The 20519-nt window shown below is 37.7% G+C and overlaps 1 protein-coding gene across 7 annotated transcripts in view; it reads left to right on the top strand.

Annotated features, from left to right (window-relative positions):
* Nucleotides 1–12423, top strand: part of LOC149271927 (forkhead box protein P1) — a 123788-nt gene extending 111365 nt beyond the window's left edge. For 6 of the 7 annotated variants that reach the window (XM_089506994.1, XM_089506995.1, XM_089506992.1 and 3 more), the window contains 7 exons: nt 2249–2450; nt 2543–2619; nt 3728–3829; nt 4617–4738; nt 7124–7193; nt 8919–9085; nt 12279–12423. In XM_089506994.1, the coding sequence (XP_089363120.1) occupies nt 2249–2450; nt 2543–2619; nt 3728–3829; nt 4617–4738; nt 7124–7193; nt 8919–9085; nt 12279–12423 (885 nt within the window). Of the gene's footprint in view, nt 1–2248; nt 2451–2542; nt 2620–3727; nt 3830–4616; nt 4739–5112; nt 5283–7123; nt 7194–8918; nt 9086–12278 lie in introns of all 7 variants that reach the window. The other variant, XM_089506989.1, reaches the window with a different exon arrangement.
* Nucleotides 12424–20519: the final 8096 nt, after the last annotated feature.

The following is a 20519-nucleotide window of genomic DNA, read 5'->3' as shown; positions in this document are numbered from 1 at the left end:
CGTGTCTTATTAGTGGTAACCCAGCAGTGGCTGGGAATCCGTGTCATTTATCACGCTATGGCCCCCTTTTAGTTCAACTTTAAATGTACGTCCCCCCTGTCCCCGGTACGCCTGCCCTTAAATCGTAATACTATCAACGTATAAAGAATTGGAACACTCATTTTATTTATTTTATTCTTAATACTAGAAAAGCCGTGTTAGCCGATTAGTATCCAGATAAAGCCTCAAGTGTCTTAATTATCTTTTGATGGAAGGCTTTCATAAATGCCCACATTGAAGGGTAGTGAGGGCAACAAAGCATCGTCGGCACTCATATAGAATCAGTTTGGCATGAATACGTTCCGGAACTTGCTGAAGTATCCTGCATTTTCATAGGCAAGCGTATCCGACATGTTGCCGGGATCCCCTAAAATTCCTGGAGGCGAAATACAAATTCCCCTTCTTCTAACAATAAATCGATAAATCATATTTTTAAATAAGGGAGGGAAATCAAAATGGCTCTAGACATATTTTTCACATCTGTATTCGGTAAATGAAATGGGGAGAAAAAAAAGGTAAAAAGTAAACAATAAACTGTTAAAAAAGCTGAAATATTTAACTTAACACCCCAGAGATTATCACTAAATTACAGTCCATACAGCCCCATATCTTAGTCGTTAAAGGAGATGGGGTTTAAATGTTTGCTCACATTATAGAAATTAACCATAGTTTTATGTTTCCATGCATCCAAAAATGGCATAAAAGTAGTACATTTGTCCCCCAAATTATCCAACGTAGCTTATGTTGGTATTTCAAGCAAGTTTTATTTCTCTTGTTTGTAACCTAAGAAAAGATCCATTTTGGAATGTTGGGTTTTTTCTGATAGATCCCTTTCCTTTGCAGAACGAGTCACTTTTGTTTTTTCGATAAGGTACCATTATTTGAAACAAATTATAAGAAACACTGAAGTTTTCTTGATTAATACCATATCCCTTTCAAACATGACCTCATATTTTGGCATCCGCTAACGCTATTACACCGCTACACCGGCAAATTATATTTAATGGCAAATAATACAGCCTATGCACTTTTTTTTTTTTAGCAGATTTTTTTGTACTTATAGATAATTTATTGTAAAAAAAATAAAGGAAATAAAGATTTAAGTCTGTAAGATTGCGAAAAATGAACTCAGTGTTGTACGTAGAATTTGATTTATATGTTCTAGACTTTTTTTCTCAAAAAAAGGAGGTTCGTGGAAAAAATAAATAATTAACTTTGTTGAAGTCGCAATGGTGGTCTGCGAAATGTAAAATCAATTCTGGAATCTGTGTGCCCGTTTAGGATAATATCTGGGTTTGCATTCTTTAACGTCGGGGGGGGGGCGAGTTTCATGAAAGCGCCGTTTACACATTTCATTTTCAACCTAAACATCAGGCTGACGTTATATTAAATCAACAAATGAAAGTGTATGTTTAATGTGAATGCTCGTTGGGTAGCAGCATGGTATGTATATATGGTGCACGGGGTGGCAGCTTGTTTAAATTCTGCCCAAAGTTAACATAATGTAGTAATGTTTGAGATTTTTGTGTCAAGGTGATATATTGCCGCTTTATAATTAGTTTGGCTGTTTTAATGGCTTTGTCCTGCCGGTAGATCTTTAGACTGTTCTCGGAGGATATAGTAATATGGAGGTGTCGTTTGAGTTTGTACGGACTCTGCGGCAAACCGAGAGTAAGCGGTCGTCGTTTAAACAACTTTTGGGAAACCAGAAGAAATAATAAGCGATCTGGATTTAGAATGAACCGATAAGTGAAGGTTCCATGCCACCCAAAAAGAGCTGTCGGTGTGGGGTCAGGAGACTTCCTACCATTTTTCCTTGGGGGGGGTTGTAGTTGGACTATACCCCCGTTCGGTGAAGTGAAGGTATAAGAATGAGTGAGGCAGTAGAGGCGGCCTGACAAGACGAAGTCCTCTCTACTGCCTTCACTGTCCGACATCTCCCACAATGCTCTTTCAGCTAAAGGGCTGGCTGGGGAGTATGGGAGATGTAGTCCTGCAGCAGCTGGAGGGCCGCAGGTTGGACACCCCTGGTTTAGGAGCTCTGGTTTCTGGAGCTCGCCATAACTGACGGGCATCGCCGAGCCTCACAACGCTAAACCAAACCGCTTGTTTATCGGAGGAAATGTATTAAGAAACTGACTGCTTTAATGAAGTATATATATATATATATATAATGACTAAATGAAGATGTATTGTGTCTCTTTGACAGCTCAACCTAGTATCTAGTGCTACGCTTTCAAAAAGCACATCAGATTCCTCCCCGCAAAGCTTACCTCATACCCCCACCACGCCTACGACACCACTCACTCCCATCACCCAAGGACCTTCTGTTATCACAACGACCAGCATGCACAGCGTGGGCCCGATCCGGCGGCGGTACTCCGACAAATATAACATACCCATCTCTTCAGGTGAGCTGGGCAATATTTGGGGTGAGACAGGATTGTGAGTGCTTGGAGTGCATCCCGAGTGACGCTTTCCCCCTCTTTCTTCTTCTTCGTAGACATCGCACAGAATCAAGAGTTCTACAAAAATGCAGAAGTCAGGCCACCCTTCACATATGCATCTTTAATTAGACAGGTAAGTTATCCCCTCTCTTATGAATTTTTTTGGGGTAAAAAATTAAAATAGCTGTGCGTTTTGGTTCGGAGTCGTCGAGGAATAGGTTCGATTACAATTACACAAAAGGAGATGAAAAATAAACAGAATACGGACTATTTTGATCTACAAATGACTTCCAAGGGGGTCTACGGCTCTAAACCCTACTAAATTTAAATGGTTATATAAACGGCCTAAAGGTAAATTATTTGCCTTTCCTCCTTGGTGTCTATTATTTCTTCGTTTTAAAATAAATGTTTCTTACAACACTTTATGTCCCGTTATGACTTTTTTTGAAGCAGGCAGCTAGCGATATTCTAGCGTTAATACGAACGTTGTTTTCCGGGTATATCTTCTCCGACTGCTTGTTTATGAAATAGATTTTAAGAAGACCTGCTGTTTATAATAAAAAAAAAAAACAAAAAAAAAAAAACCTTTGCCACGAGGAATAAAAAAAAAACAAACAGCAATATATAACATAATTGCTTTTGATTAAGTATTACAATACGATGTGATTATTAGAAAATTCATTTCACACAACAGTGAAAATGAGGCTGTTTAAAGATGGCAAGTCAATTATCACAAAACTACAGTAATCTCTGATCCCTCGAATTAATCGGAGCTCTAAATAATTACCAAGCTTTAATCAGCCGGTGAAATGTTTTGCATTTCTCTTTGATTCGGCTTTATGAATGACTGATAAATTAATATTTCTACCAGGAAACAGAAATAAAAACTCAAAACAATTAGATAATTCCGTTTTGAATGTTGTCACTGAACTGTTAAATAGAAACGTTAATCTTAAAATCGTGTTGTGATGCTTCAGTCTCTCCGAATTGTATTTTTTTTTGGGGGGGGGGGGTTGGCATGTGGCCGTGTTTGTGTTTTTTAACGCTTTTGAACTTGAATGATATATCGGGGGGAAATAAGAAAATGAAAATGGATAATTTTTGGTAAAGATTTGGACGGGGGTTTAACTCTTTTTGTGAAAATAAAAATAAAACGTATGCCAAATAACCGGAAACGAAACGCGGTTGTGGATGTCCTTTGCTGTCGGAACCGATGATGAATTAAATGCTTGTTTTTGTAGGCTATTCTTGAATCTCCAGAAAAACAGTTAACGCTAAATGAAATCTACAACTGGTTCACCAGAATGTTTGCCTATTTCCGGCGGAACGCTGCGACGTGGAAGGTAGGGGTCTCTGTGATAATCCAGTGGGTTATAATGTTGGTACATGTGGTGTCCCCATGGGTTCTGAGTAGCAATAGTGCCAGAAACGCAGGCAGCGTAGTTTGTGCCAATGCCTAGCGTATCCCTCTAGCCCCTCAAAGGATTAAAACCTTCAGGGCTCTTTAAGGAGAGAACTTATATTGAGTTACCCGACACATTTTCCACTTTATGTCACTATGGAATACAGTCTAACATTAAGGTTATAACGTGTTTTCAGGGAATGATACTTTGTAACACCTCCAATGATGGCCGCATATATATTCCAACAAGCACAACAATGGCTGCAAGAATAAGGCTCGCTCCAGCCCAGTTCCTACAAAGCTTCATGTAGCGATGTACAACGTATCCCAGGAAACCTAAATTTAATAGCCCTATTACCCCAGTGTATTAGCTGGTGGCATCCTACGCAAGTTGGAATCCCATGACGAAACTTTGGGAAGTGATGTAGAAAAAAGGAATGACCGTCATCTTTAGATGCCTTTTGTCCCCTAGAGGGGATAACACTTCAAAAAAAAAAGCCATGACTGGATCCACCTGTGCTTATCTCCATGTTGGCGGGTGGGTGGAGGACATTTTGCGTCCCCCCTTTCCATGCAGGAGAGGAGTCTACAGATTGGAGCTCCTTCTCGACGGCACACAAAGGGGGGGACGCCACCAACAGAGGGAAATATTGTATCTGTTAATGTCTTTCGTCCTTGACCAGCGTTGACTTAAGTTTTGAATGTTTTCTCTCCTGTACTTGCCGCAGAATGCAGTGCGCCATAATCTTAGCCTACACAAGTGTTTTGTGCGAGTAGAAAACGTTAAAGGGGCAGTATGGACAGTGGATGAAATAGAGTTTCAAAAAAGAAGGCCACAAAAGATCAGTGGGTACGTCCGCTATGTTTGAACATTATAGTGTAGTATGTACCGTGCTCGAGGTTACACGTGGTGGTAACCACACATCAAAAAAGGTGCATTCATGATGTTTTGCCCAATGGGAAACAAAACATGTCATTCCTGCCATTCCGTATATCCACTGCACCCCTGTCCTGCTTGGCTTTGTGTATGATGCATCTCGCGCTCTTAGCTTTAAGCGGCAATGCCTATTAACCCTCACCAATCATTGGCTTATGCATTATTATTTTCTTTTCCTTTTCCCCCCGTGATGTCTGTGCTCTCCTCCTCTCCCCGTCCTATCATTTCTGCTCCTTCCCTTACCCTGTTTTGTTTCACGCCATCCCCTCTGCTGCTTCTGGTCCCAGGGTGCAATTCGCACCAACCTCTCCCTGCATAAGTGCTTTATCAGAGTAGAGGATGAGTATGGGTCCTATTGGACTGTTGATGATGAAGAATTTAAACGTGGCCGCCATATTCAGAGAGGCCGTCCTCGAAAACACTGCCCTGATGAACACTTTGACGATCTTGTTTCACAGTAAGAGCTTTTTTTGTTTTGCTTGGGCTTTTTCTTTGATTTTTTTGCTCTCTGCCGCTCCCCTTTGCATGCTCTGCCGCCAGCATTTCATCCAGCGAACCTAACATCCCGGACCCTTATATTACTTTTTTCTTCCTTTTCTCCCTTCCCTGTCCAATTGTATTATCTGTTCGCCGTTAATGTCGATGCTGCGTTAATTTCAAGTCAATATAAATGATCGTGTTATTCAAAGCATTTAATGTTTCCAATGTGTGATGTGTTTTTTCTAGACAGTCAAAGAAAGCTGTCTCTTTGCTGCTTCTCATGTCAATGTAGCTAGATTGGTGTTATTTGATTTAAATAAAACATACCTCTCAAGTGTCCCTTTTTGAAAGCGACAGTCCCTGTATCCCTCTTTTCTAGGAGCTCAGAATGTTTGCTGGGTATGAGGGTATCACAGGGTTCTACAGCCCTAAAAGCTCCGATAATGTGTATAGAAACAGCAAATTGCTTTATAAATTAATGTCAATAAAACCCATTAAGTCCCAAAAAGTCTCATTAAAGCCCCGCCCACAGCCACACCCCTCAAACCATAGTTTTTACCATTTATACATTTGGGAGGTATGTTTATGGTTTAGAAAGAATATGTTATATGACACCTGACATTATAAACACTTATATTATAATTATTACCAACTTATCGTCACCTAAACATTATTACAGGGGTAGGCAACCTTCGGCACTCCAGATGTTGTGAACTACCTTTCCCTTGATGCTTTGCCAGCATTATGACTGTGAGAGCATTATGGGAGATGTAGTCCACAACACCTGGAGTGCCAAAGGTTGTCTACCCCTGCATTATTATAACAAGTTAATATTGTTATCAAGAACCCTACTCTGTATTTCCATCCCTCCTTTTGCTTGACTTGAGCGACGTGAACTAACTCTGTCTTCTAGAGTTGCAAAAATCCCAGAATTCCATGTTTCTTCATGGTTTTTAGTGAGCAAGGTCTTATGTATCACACGTGACCAATTTGGTCTGCGACACTTGACCAGAGAGTCGGACCCCCCTTTACAGCAGGAGGAGAGGTGTGAAAATACAGAGGTTCTGTCCGAGCGTCGGCCATAAAGGCGTTCTATATTCACAGTAACGTTCTTCAGCTTATAGAAGATTCACGTAGATCGTACAGGACTTTTGTAAATGTATATTTATTGTAGAATTACACTTTACAAGCCAAGCTGTTAGTAGGAAATGTTTAGCACATATGTCTCTTGGCTCAGTGTTCCCGAAATACTTGGTGTCGTTGACATGAGAACACCGTTCTTAGAGTGCTCCTATCACCATAACAATCAATGGAATTGTCCAATCGTTACCAACGTTCCATTGTTTTCTTGGATGATAAGACCGTTAAAGACTTTGCACCAGGATCATGCCTTGTACCCAGAATCGAATGCGTTGTAGAATGTGGACAGAATCCTTTCGATGTTGAAGGAGCCGGCCTCGATCCGAGTCCCTGGCTCCCTCAGCACGGATGAGGACCTGACGATATTGCCTTTTATTTTATTTTTATTGTGCCTTAATAATGAGAGCAATATTTTGATTTATGCCTGCAGAGAGGATAGACTCTGGTAGGTAACCCAAAAACAAAAAACAAATCTACATATATCTTTAAATATTTGTGCCAAAAGTATCACTTCCATCTTAACCGTACCATCGTTAATCCTTTGCGCTCCAAAGGTCTTACTGCACATAAGGGGTACGCCATGGATAGTTGATATTCCAAATTAAATACAATTACAGAACTTTCCTTAATTATTTTAATTGAGTTAATTGTGTGTTTTTTGAATGAATTCTCTTACAGTAACCCGTCGCTTATGAAAAACATGCAGACCAACCACCCTTACTGCTCACCCCTTAACGCTGCTCTTCAGGTGAGTCCAACGGATGGCACTCGTACGGCCCTCTCCACGTCTTCCCTGCTTATTGCGAAATATATTATCCTTACTCTAATTAGATATTAAATTTTAATTCTGTTAAACTTTTTTTTCTTAAGTGCATAAAGAATTGAAGTCCCTGGAGGCAGGCACATATCAGTCTGCTTCTGCATTAGCGGGATGCTTAGCATTTTGAATATTGTAGCAAAAAAATTAAAAGTTCACTTATTAATATTTATCAGCAATATGATAATTTCCATCCTCTTATTTCAGAATTTCACTTGAGGGCAAAAATACCACAAGTGTAATTACTCTCACACAGCTATTAATGTGCCGTGTGAATAGATACAGTGTCATGTGACCTCCCATTGTTCCAGGCTTTAAGGAGAAAGCCATTTTCAACATAAATATATATCATTTTATTTTCATTATTTAGTTTTGATCCGCATTTATGAAATTTTTTAAATATTTTTTTCAATAATATAATCAAAAATATTAAATTGATTTGTACACCTAGGATTTTTTTTTTTTTTTTTTTTTTTTATGAAAAGATGGCCTTTTTTTAACAATATTTTCAGCCACCCCCGACAAATCGCTTACGGTACGAGGTTGGTTTCTATAGCTGCTGTTTTGATGGATATATGCAAGTCCCGATGATTAACTGATTATTAGAAGTGTAGCCAAGAAAATAATACCTATTATTTTTCACAATTTTATCTGCAAAAAAAAATAAATATAATAATAATATGAAAATTAAAAGGATAAAAAAATTCTGTGAAATGTTTCATTTGCTTCCTTCCACATTTCCTTTAATTATTAGAAGTCACACAGTGACAACGCCAAATTGTAAATACATTCATTAGTTTCCTATGTCCCCGGAGTCTTGTGAAATATGATTTTAAAGTCTGCACTGTCTGTAGAATACTATTAAGATTACAAGGATAATTTACATTCATGAGGATGAGAGGCAAAATGAAATGATCTTCCATTTTATCAGATTCATTTAACGATGACTAATTCCAATTAGTATGCTCGGCAGATTTAACACTGCTTGTTTTTGAAATGTAACATGAGCTGTTATCTTCATTAAAGATTGTGTTTCGTAAACGGAGGCTTTTAATAAATACCTATAATATGTATATTTAATATGTGAATTCTCCTTCTAAAGTATCCGTGTTGTAAATGCATTGGCATTAGCGTTACTTTTTTTTTTTTTAATGAGGTTTTTATAACGGTGTTAGATTTGCCTACATGATGTGCAAGCAAAGTGTCAGATTCACAGACCACCTGGGGTTCATATGGGGCAAATTGTACAAAAGACTACGATTTTAAAGTAAAAATTGCATATAAATAATGCTAACAATGATGTAATACAGATGTAACATATTGTGATACTATGTTTCGGAAGCCACAATGCATTGTACGTGTTTGTATAGTAAGGTCAGTGTAATAGCAAGATAATTCTTATATGCATATACTGTGTATATATATATATATATATATATATATATATATATATGTGTATCTATATATAATTATATGTATATATATATATGTATATCTTGTATTTATAGTTGTGGGAAAAAATTTAGGAAATAAATGTAGCTTTTTATCTTTTATAAAATACATGATAATACTTTGTAACGTATCCTTCGCTTTCCTTTAGTGTAATGTGAGAAGGGATCAGATTCTAAAACCTGTCTCTTAATTCCCTCACGGCAGGCTTCGATGGCTGAAAACAGTATACCTCTCTACACTACGGCTTCCATGGGGAACCCCGCTCTGACTAGCTTAGCCAACGCGATGAGGGAAGAGCTAAACGGCGTGATGGATCACGCAACCAGCAACGGCAGTGACAGCAGCCCGGGGCGCTCCCCGATGCAAGCAATGTAAGTTATTCTATATGTTGGACCTGTTTATTTAAAAAGGACGGGGCTTTGAATTAACCCTGCCTGCTCTTTTTTTAAGCATCACTCCTTTCTAGCCACTCCCCCCCCCCTTTTCCCGGTTACACAGCTGTGTGTTCCGCGATTGGTCGGCGGGACGGCCCGCGGCATAAGGGCGACTGCCCACCGATGTCAGCGAACTGCCCATGACACCAGAGAGAGCGCCCGCTGACATCAGCGCAACTTCCTGCCCGCATCCCGCAATGGATCCCAGATATGGCCACACCCCTTTCTCACACTCGCTGCTGAGTTCCATCCCAAACCCTGCCACAAAACCCTCTAATATCTTATTTTCGACGTGTGGGAAGCGCAGATATATTGTTTTACTTAAAGGGGGTGGAGAGGACCTGGAATTCAGAAAAACACATTTCTTCAAAACAACTGGAATTGGTTGCGAATAAAATCACAGGCGAGAAATGAAATCTTCCTACGTATCCAAATTGTCTCCGGAGAAGTATTAAGTCTGCTCTAAAGCCTAGCAAAATATTTTGAGAAAACTTTGTACTTGAGCAATTTCTGCTTAAATGCAAATAAAAGAGACATCGCTTTTTTTGGTTATTACCCTCCGCAGGAAGTGAACCTGATTAATTGCGGCGGTAATTTCACATCAGTTAGCAACGTTTCCTCCTAAACTGCCACATAGCGTCCTCTTAAAAACTGCAGTAAACAGTTATGATGCAGCTAATTTTTCAGCGTCTCAATAAATTAGAGTCAATCAAGCTTTAAACACTAACATTATCCCTGGATTACCTTGTTAGCATGGGAACCGCGGCACGGATGTTACATTGTATCTTTCCGTCTTTGCGATAATAAAGTGCTGCAGGTCTCGTTATAGTAAGACGCTGCACCCAGTTCATGGGTAATAAGAGTTCGTGGATAGGCTACTTTTACCCAAATCGCTTAAAGTCGAACCCGCAGAGAAGAACGCCCCACACTGTGGTTTCCAGCAGAAAACAATTCTCTTCAACGGCCATGAGCTTCACGGTTCTGTTTTCAGAGTGGACACATTAAAGAATTATTGAAAGATGGCAAAAGGCGGATATAAACCCTCTTTAGAGCAAAAACAGAGCGTTGAAACATGACTTGAACGATATGAAGATATGTAGATGTTCTAAAGACACCTATTTGTTTAATTCCGTCCTGAAACATCTCGGCACAAGGATATTAGAGATGCCCGGTGTCTTTACCTTGTTGTTGAGGAATATCACTTAAGAACTCTTGCCATATCTCAAGATGGCTTTTTTTTTGGGGGGGGGGCAGTAGTCTGTAATGATTGCTGTTAAGTGACAATTTGTAGTCTAGGTCCCTCTTAAGACCATGGCGGTATGTAGGCTCTTCACCCAAGGCAATTTGAAAAACTTCTACTAATAGCGAAGCAACATTTTACATGAACCTTTTAACCCACAGTTACATTTATTAAGCCATTAGTTCATATTATAAGTAACAGGCCTTAGAATGTTGGGAATGTCGGTGCCCTGGAAAAAAAATCCTAAAATAAGTGAAGAAACGGTAAGCTGGCAGCTCCTCTTCTAGGAAGCTTTTGGTCCTCCTTACCATCCCTTTGCCCTGTTAATTAATGAGGATTCCCCCCCCCCCATTCAAGATCTCATGCATGAAAACCCGGATAAACCCTTTATTGGGGTTAATTATTTTTGACGAATAAGCTCTTATTACTCTCCAGAAGGGTTAACACCCAGGTTTAGACGGGGTTTTCCTTTCTTCTAACACATGCGTTAGGGGGCTTTATTTGCGAAGACTATATATATATTTTTAGGCGTTGCATGAAGAAGCTAATTGGATAACGAATGTGCCGTGTCTTCTAAGTCCGCGTCTCATATTTAACGCCAGATAGTGTCAATAAAAATGACGCCTTCCTTCCACGTTTCAAAGGCCAGGCAATGTTTACGCCTTGTGGTGTTTTGCATGACAAAAGCCACTCATCGCCGAGAAAGTAATTGCTATTTGTAAAGTCAGTCCTGTAAATATGATTTACGCGGAACATTTCCCCGTTGTTATCGTAGCTGTTATGTACGATCAGCGCTATTCCCCGCGGGTTATTCATGTGCTCTTCTATAATGGGTTATTTGGCAGATCTCATCTTCCAAGTGCATCCTTTTGCCCACCATGAGCCGGGATCACGCTTCTTCTTGTTTACCACTGACAGTATTATTATTCTCGTTAGGACTTGGTTTTTCTTATCGCATTGTTGTGTCGAGCGAACCCTTTTTTCCCCTCTCCGTTTGTGTTTGCTGGCAGCGCTTTTCTTCCTTTATTGACAGTTTGTAAAAATATGCATTAATTTGGAGTTTAAAGCATGTATCATGGTGTCTGCTCACAGTGTTTGCTTGAAGTTGATTAATGATAGAGCTTCACTTGGGGTCGTCCTCTTGAGAGTCGGCTCACAGGTTCTGCATGTTAACTAGAGAAACCGAACACACATTAAGCAGTGATTACTTCAGCCTCCTCCCGATTCCCTGCCTGACTCTCCGTAATTCTGCTTTATGGAGTCTCATTTAATTTTTCTATCCCGATGCGTTATGTGGCCGTGCCACGTTTATTTCAAATTAAGCCAATTCCGCTGCCTTTCTTCTGCACGACTTCCTTGCTGACATCTCCAGTCGTAGAAATCACCCTATGCAAAGCGTCAGGAAAAAAAACAAAAACAAATTAAAAAACAGCACGTTCCTCCATGATACTCGCTGAAAACGTAATTGAAACAATCGCCCTGTTAGAGAGTCGTGTTGGTCGCCTACAAAGAAACGTTGAGAGTAGTCGGTACACGGAAAATATTCGCGAATACGTTAGATGTTTCTCACCAATTATTTTAAGGGCAGATAGGAACTTTTGAGGGGTTTTTTTTGTAAACTTGTTGGAAAACAAGGCTTTTAGGTTCTGGTCAAAAGTAATTGTTCTTGATGCTTGAAACCCGCTTAGTTCTCAATGCCTCTGTTGGGAAGACAGAATGAATTAGGATCCTTACAATAGAATATCAAGCGTTTGTCTCCACATTGTCCAACGTTCCGCCCAGAGAAAGTATAAAGGTCAAAGTGGAAAGACGGGTCGCAGATCTGTCCGAGTGACGCTGAGCGCGTCTCGCACGCATCCTTGTAACCGAATCCTTTTGTGTCTCGTGTAGGCATCACGTACATGTGAAAGAAGAACCACTGGATCCCGACGAAAACGACGGCCCGCTATCACTGGTAACAACAGCCAACCACAGTCCCGACTTTGACCCCGACAGAGATTACGAAGACGAGCCCGTGAACGAAGAAATGGACTGAAATACGTCTAGTACCATTTTCCTGAGAATGAAGACGGTCCAAGGTCGCTGGGGGGGGGGTCTTCCTCCTTCATTGTACAGACCAGAGGGAACCCTGACCAATTCTGACAATTTTGACATGTGTTAACGCATAGTGCCATCAAGTTTCCCTTGTTTGGGGGGACGTTTTTGGTTTTTCTACTCTTTTTTTTTTTTTTTTTTTGTTGGATAAAAAAAAAAATACAAAAAAAAAACAAAACAAAACAAAAGGAATTTGTACTCTTGTGCGTTGGACGGACTTGTTTGGTACTTGGGAATTTCCTCTCTTACAGTCGACATCAGTGTTGTAAATTTGCGTAGCTGATTTCCCGTTGTTGACATGCAGCAGACTTTGGACTGCAGTCCCACCAAAACAGACTTCGAGGACGGCCCGTTATAAGCATGTACTTCTAAACTGCAGGTCATCCCTTCTGCCCAGATTTTGAGGATTCCAATGGACAATGTATTTGCACAGTACTGCATGTTATAATGATTATCACTGCCTTTAAATCAATTCTTTTGCTTCCATTTGAGGCGGGGGATGACCGGTTTTTTTTATATCTGTACGGGACAGAGGGAGAGGCAGAGGAAGTTTCCCAAACTTAATGTATTGCTTTTCGTTCATCTTGTACTACACCGATTTAAGTTCTGACCTCAGGCCTATACTTCAGGCCCAAGGCCTCTCCGAGGCGTAATGTTTTCTGTACTTTGTTATGAATGTTAATAGGTATTTTTTTTTATTTTTTTGTTATATGAAGCCAAATGTCATCCATGTGTTTAAACTTTGTCATTCATTCCAGTATCCTTAAGTAGCCATTGTGGACTTTTTTTTTTTTTTTTGTTGCGTTTTAACCAGGCATTCAAAAACAAAAACAACCTATATATATATATATCATTCCAATTTTAATAATTTAAACAAACTGCGCTTTAGTAATGATCCACGTTGTCCTGCAAGAAGCAGAATGAATGACAGTCATAGGAAAAAAACGTTAAGTCGAAGGGGTCTTTTCTACAACACGAACGTTACCCCTCGTCAAAAGTGCAGCACAAGCCGCATAGTCCGGTTATACCTAAAGACGCGTCCCGGGGACATCCATGCCGTTTTGGGAACGGCTAGGAGGTCTCCAAAGACCCAATACGGACAGAACGAGTACGGAACAAGTAGCCTCATAGCACCTGTTAGGGTAAAAAAAGTAATTGTTCCTACGTCTGAAGTGTTTCTCGGAGTTACGTATCGACGCGTACGCATTTACATTGCCAAATAAGTAGGAGGTGAGGTACTGATCCGATGTAGCTGGCGAAGGACTCTCGATAGAAGGTAACCCTACTTCAGGAGTAAAGTAACGCGTTATTGTGTTTAGGTTCGTTAGGAATACACTTACAGCAGCCGTTGATGACGTCTTTCACGTAAGGCGCAGAACTCATGGAAACCGAAGATCAGGATTGTCGACAAGGCCATTAAACGTAATAATTCTAGGGGTTTCTCTACAATTGTAGAACCCCATTTCTGCAAACTTAGTGCTTCACCGCTCTCTCTGTTTTACGGTAGACTTCATTGCCAGGGACTTGTGCAAAAAAAAAACAACTAAAAATTGCGACTGTCACCCCAAAATACTGCAATTTCCAAGTCCCTGTGCAACTTATTACCTCAGGTAGGACCCCAGACCAGCCCCCCGCAGCCATAGCACTGGTGTCTATTCTGCCATCTTGTGCTTCTTCTGCATTAAGGATTTAATTTCTGAGCCGATCGTTGAGTAACATGTACATTTTAACGTTATTAGCGCTAACCGCTGCAAGACTGCATGTTTCGTTCCGCCGCTACAGCGGGCACCTCCGTCACGGCCCACCCAGACGCCTCCCGTTCCGCAACCACTCGTAACCGCTTATTTATGTAGGATTAGAAGGTTGATCCTTGTTTTAATTATAAGAAAAATTTGATTTCAGCCTCTACGCCGCCAGGGATTTCTGTGGCGCTTTGCAGAGCAAGGCCTTTTGTAACTTAACTGGCGGCATAGTGGCTTAATTTATATCCTTCCCCACTTTTTGTTTTCTCCCCCCCTGGATAATTACCAAAGATTTTACACAACGGTAAATTATGTTGTTTGTTATATGCTTTATCTTTAAAAAATAAAAGCCAAATATCCTCTTGTTGTTGATCAAAGGAGGCAGCCAAATGGAAGAGGGAACCACCGGCATTGGTAGGCTATAACGAGTTGAATTTTAAACTGTTTGTTTTCCGGTTTCATGTTAACGCAGACGATGTATGTCGCAACCAAAGCTGACCTTTTTTGTTTGTTTTTTGTTTCTTCCGTGTGACAAAACCATGTATATCTATGGCTTAGTATAAAAAAACCTCAAATCTGATGGCCCAATTTCCATGAAAATTTATTAGTGTAGATATCGGACCTGTATGGTCAACCAAGAACACGATGAGCGATGGAGCGAAGGAAAATCAATACAGTAGATCTAGAATGATGTCATCAGCGCTAAATAGCATATTTGTTATGATGGTTCCTTACAAAATACATTTCCTCCCCATGGATAGAAAGATCAACTTACAGATTAAAGTCAAATACCCCAAAAGCATTAATAATATCAATTCTAAATCAAATTCTAGTTTGTTATTTTGTTACAAGATGCTGCCCTATATAACCCTGTAACCTGAGTAAATGAATCTCAAAAAACCTTCTACCAATATGTCCGACATATTGAGAAAAGTAACTTTAAATATTATGTTGAATGTTCACTCTTTATTGTAAAATTAGGGTAAACTGGCATTTGTGGGTTAAAGTAAAACAATTCATAGTTAGTTTTTTTTTAAATGTAGCTTAATCATCTTCATGGGAGGTGACTGCTCAGAAATTTGATTTGCTTTGTGAAAAATCACTATTTTACTATGGTGATAAGACATCTCTTTAATTAAAGGTAACTTTTTGTGTTCTGTAGTTTCTTTTTAATGAACAAAGTAAAATATCTGTTATACGAATAAACGAAAGCTCCGTATTCACGATGCAACACTTATTTTTGAGTATTCCTTCCTCCTTCAGCCAACGATTTCTCTTTAATTTTGAACGAGTCGAATAATTAAAATTCTCTTCTTTTCTAACTTATTTATCCAAAGACTTTTTCTTTCAAGTTCAAATTTCAAATTTTCTTTGTGAAGGTAATCATTTGTAAGAACGTTATTATTATTAATATTATTTTGTTAAATTTATGTTTTAAAATGGGCAGCTCCATTATACAAACAGTAGCCGGTTAATGAAATTAAAAAATAAAAATAAAATAAAATACAACCCAACACTTCGCTCAGAATTCAAAGACGAAATAGAAGGAAACGTATTTGTTCTCGGCATGTGTAGTTAAACATTGATAACCGCATGCGTAATTTAGCCAACATACCTCAATTAAACCTCTTTTAAGGAATGCTTAAAAAAGACGCAAACATTTTCATGACGTTGCACTTAGTTGTATATCTTGCATGCGAAATCTCAAATTTTAAAAGATGAAATAAAGGTTGGATTTTATTTGTTATCACGTAAGTGTCAGACTTGCAGGCAAATCAACTGTAAAATCTCAGGCTTTAACATTCAGCGAACTCCACTATCATTTTGTCCCATGATTCTTTTGTTTTTGTGATTTTTTTTTTCCCCCAAAATTTTTCATACTGTACCGCGTTCTCAAACATGTCTGTATGAGCGTTTCTGTTTAAGGGGGTAGGAAATATTTCATTTTAATTTTATTGTGGTTTTTTTTTTAATGATATTCCTTGCAAGGAATAAAATGGATCATTGTTCGTCAGACATCATTGTTATGTTGTGCAACTGCTTTACATTAAGTAAAAAAAAAAGTATATATATAAATATATATATTAAAAAAAAAAACCTACTGTATGTAACAGAATTGCAGAAAAAAAATATGTATTTTTTAGTTATCCCTGCTTAAAAATAATGGATGACGTTTGCTGACAATGTGGGAGAAAATCCCTGACTATTTTGCTTTTAAATTGTAACATAGTTGACAGAATTTTTTTTCTATCATTGATCGATGCATTTTGTACAGTTTTGTGTTTTTTGCCGGTTTTTTGATACTTTTCAACCCTTTTATGTTATTCTACCACTGCCTTTTCTGGCTGTCTTAAAAAAAAAAGAAAAAAAAAGAAGAAAAGGAAAAAAAAAAAAAAGAAAAAAAAAAAGGGAAAAATAGTTCTTATGTCTGAAGACAGAAAAAAAAAAGAAAAAAAGTTGTTTTAAAGTGTTTTCTCCTCCCGCAGTAAATATTTTGCATGATAAATCCTGGGATCACACTTTCAAAGTTTATCAGTGAAGTCTTGATTAATTAACGAGGAGTGTCAAAATATTAAACTTTTTTGTATAAAAAATACTTTACAAGGTGCCAAGATGTAAAAACAATTTGTTACATTTTTTTTTTTATTTTTTTTTTCTCTCTCAAAGAAAAACGTGCATTATCAAAGTAGGATCATGTATCAGGTAAATCGCTGTCAGGAATGAGAGTCAAAGCCTTCTGTTTTCCATACAAAATTGTAAAGTGAATTGTACGTTTAACGTGTAGAACGAGGAGGAATCGAGGTTTATGTTGACCAAGAATACGAATTAAGGATTTTTTTTTAAAATAATTAAAAAATCTGGTTATCCTTCTCTTATTGCTTTTTTTTCTCTCTTAAAACTAAGAATATGATCTTATCTCGGCAACTGTCATCAAACCATCATAGATGGCTAACATATCAAACCATCAGACGGTTAATGGAATTATTTATAAATTTTCCCTTAATGGCAGCCATTTCTATTTTTTTTTTCTCACGTCCAATGCACTCGTCTGTTTTCATTGCCGCGGCTTAATGTGCCGCATTGAGCAATCGCTTTGAGGTTCGTAAAAAAAAAAAAAAAAAAAAAGATTTTCCGGGATCGCAATATTGTCCCAAGCTAAGTACACAAACTTGTGTCAACTCATAAACCTTGATGACGATGATACAGTTAAGACTGCGAGTATGGTGCTTCATGTATATGTACTGCCAGTAATGACAGATTTTGTTTTGAAAAGGCATAAAAGAAGCTCATTCCTTACATCCACTGTTATTCCATCATTCCATGTCTGTTGATACAGACAATAAAAAAAAATGTTTTGTCGTCAGTAGTGATTACTGACAGTATAGCATTCTCAAATGCAATAAAAGGCTGGTTGTTCACACTGGTAGTTCACGTTGTCCTGTCTATTTAATGTTTTATCATTCTGTATACTCTATTCAGTATTGTGAAAATTAAGATAAAGTATAACAAAAATAGGTCACGTGTTTTAAGATTTAACAGGGGAAGACACTGAAAGAAGAAAAGACAATGAACGGTCATATGAATATTTGATACTCTGTAACAATTCCCAATTCCAAGAGTCTTTAGTACAAAAAATGTTCTTCTCATCTTCGTTTCAAAGGCTTTTTATCTGTCGCGTGTTGTTGACATTCCCTCTGAGTATTTCGATTTGGAAATTTTGCATGGAGCAAATCCTTTATTTATATCACATACAACATAATTTCTGTCCCATCATCAAAAATTAATTCATCTATTTTCTCTTTAATTTATTTTATATATATATATGTAATGTGACAATATAGTGATGTCAAAAACTACACCACGCAAACATAATAATTCAAATATTATTTAAATTCAGATTTGAAATTTACAGGATTGGAATTCCTTTAGAAAGCCTGGTCGTTGGATATAATTTAAAAATATTAAGTTCATTAATGTGTAAATTATATATATATATAAAAAAAAAGTGATTAACAGCGCTGCAAAAATATTTCCTCTTTTACTTATAGTGCAGAATTTAAGTTATTAATATCTTAATTTGAATCTATTTTATATTTAAAGTTGGTGAAAAATAATTACCGCCATAGTATGGAGCCACTAATACTACATGATGTTTAGGTTGAGGGACACATAATGTTTTTCCTGTGCGTCGTGACATCGTGAAGTAAGAACTGGTCGTTTTTGAGTTACTACAGAATGGGGTGAAGTAACGTGAGCAACAATAAACTCTCAATTCTTAGATTTAGACCTAAGTGTGGGGTTGTTGAGCCAGCCGAGCCCTCGTTAAGCTCTGGGTCGCTGAGCCAGACTTGACCCTACTAAAACACCGGTCCTTCCAGCGACATCTTCTCTCTCTCTGTATATGATGTCATGTCCTGATGTCATGTCCTGATGCTCTGCATACTAAGGAGGTATGGCATGGATACCCCCATGTTCAATTGAGGCTTTGCTATCTAGCCACAGGCCACTACTTCAGAAAAAGGGGATCTCCCCAACCAGCCTCTTAAATAAAATTAAATATTATAAATATGATTTATTATTAAAAAAAAATCATTATTTCTGCACAAAGATCTTGCACTTGGAGAGGAATGAAATACCTGTAAACGAGTGATGAAAACATACGCTGTAGTTTAATCTATGGGGGAACTTTGAGATTTGTATACTAAAAAAAGAAACATTTTTACCCTTAATTTCACTAATAATTAATTAATTTTTGCAAAGCAATTCGTAACAAACTGGAAAAATTGGTTCTCCCCCAATAAAATTCCTCGGTTTCCCTAAAGCTGGATTCTTCCTACAAATATATATATTTATATACATTTTAAAAAATAATGATAGTCCTTCAACAAACATTTCCTTTATTATGAAGCTACAGCAAAAAAAATTCCTAAAAAAGCAACTTGACAATTTGGTAGAAAAGTTTTCTGAACATAGTTTATTACTTATCAATAACTAGACAAAATACATTTATAATAGACGGGCCATAGTAAATGCTGTTCTTATGTTACACAAAAAACACATTGAGAATATTGTTACTTTATATGGTATTGACGCAAACATTTTTCTGATCTAAAATTAGTCCCGGGTTTAATTTTATAGAACACCAGGCATAAGAAACACATTTGACAGATGGGTTCCAAGAAAAGAATTTGAACTTCAAAGACGTTCAGAGATAACATTTGACATTCGATGAACATAAATAGAACACAGAAAGGTTGTTTTGAGAAGCGCTCACTCATTAACAAAGGAGTCTGAAATTGTGTGTTAAAGGGACAGTAACTCTTCATTATTATCTTTTATTTGTATAGCGCCAACAATCTCTGCAGCGCTTCTTACAGTCCCTACATTCAAAGTCTGACAAAACTAGAATTTACAGGGAAAGACGACCCGATACATTAGGCGAAGAGGGCCCGGCTCGTAAGCTTACGCTCTAGAGTAAGACCTAATATCCTTAGAAATGTTCTGACGCGCACACACACACACATGCTTATACTGTTTATCTTATTTTTTAACTTGAAGAAGCCAAAAGCAAAGGAATACCCTAGATGTGATAATAATCCCTATCATAGACTCTCAGAGTAACTATGAGGTTCAAATTTGTTTAGAACACAACTAATTGCGTACAATGTATCACATATAAAGCAATAACCAAAGAAATATAGAAATATATATATAAAGCAACCAAAAAAAGACAGTCAACTGTTGCTTCGAAAAGTTTTCAAGGTCTATCTTTAATTCTTTAAGTGCATTTAGTTACACGTTAGCTCAAGAGCCGAAGCTGGATTTCTCATTTAAATTATTTGCATGTTCCAACTATTTCCGGAAACCCCGTTGACACAAACATTTTGCCGAACCCCATAACACCATTTTTTTTTGAAAATATTTTTTTTGTGAGCATAACATAGCCCCAAATGTTTGGGAAAATGCACTATATATATATATATATATATATATATATATATATTTTAAATAATATAATTTATTTGTCACAACATAGAGGTAATATCACCGTAATATATATATATATATATATATATATATATATATATATATATATATATATAGATATATATAATGGATATATATATTGTATATATATATATATATATAATATGGTTATATTACCTCTACATGTTTTGACAAAAAATGATTTTCCTAAAGAAATCTACTCTATTATATTATATACTCTCTAAATATCTGTGTTTAGTATAGTTTGGCATCTTAGCGATGGTGGGTATTTTTGAAGTCTTGAGCT

Source organism: Sceloporus occidentalis, unplaced genomic scaffold (assembly GCF_023333645.1).
Source record: "Sceloporus occidentalis isolate IW3139 unplaced genomic scaffold, rSceOcc1.0.p SCAF_447, whole genome shotgun sequence".
NCBI lineage: Eukaryota > Metazoa > Chordata > Lepidosauria > Squamata > Phrynosomatidae > Sceloporus > Sceloporus occidentalis.
The sequence above is the reverse complement of the archived record's forward strand: the minus strand, read 5'-3'. Positions and strand labels throughout refer to the sequence as shown.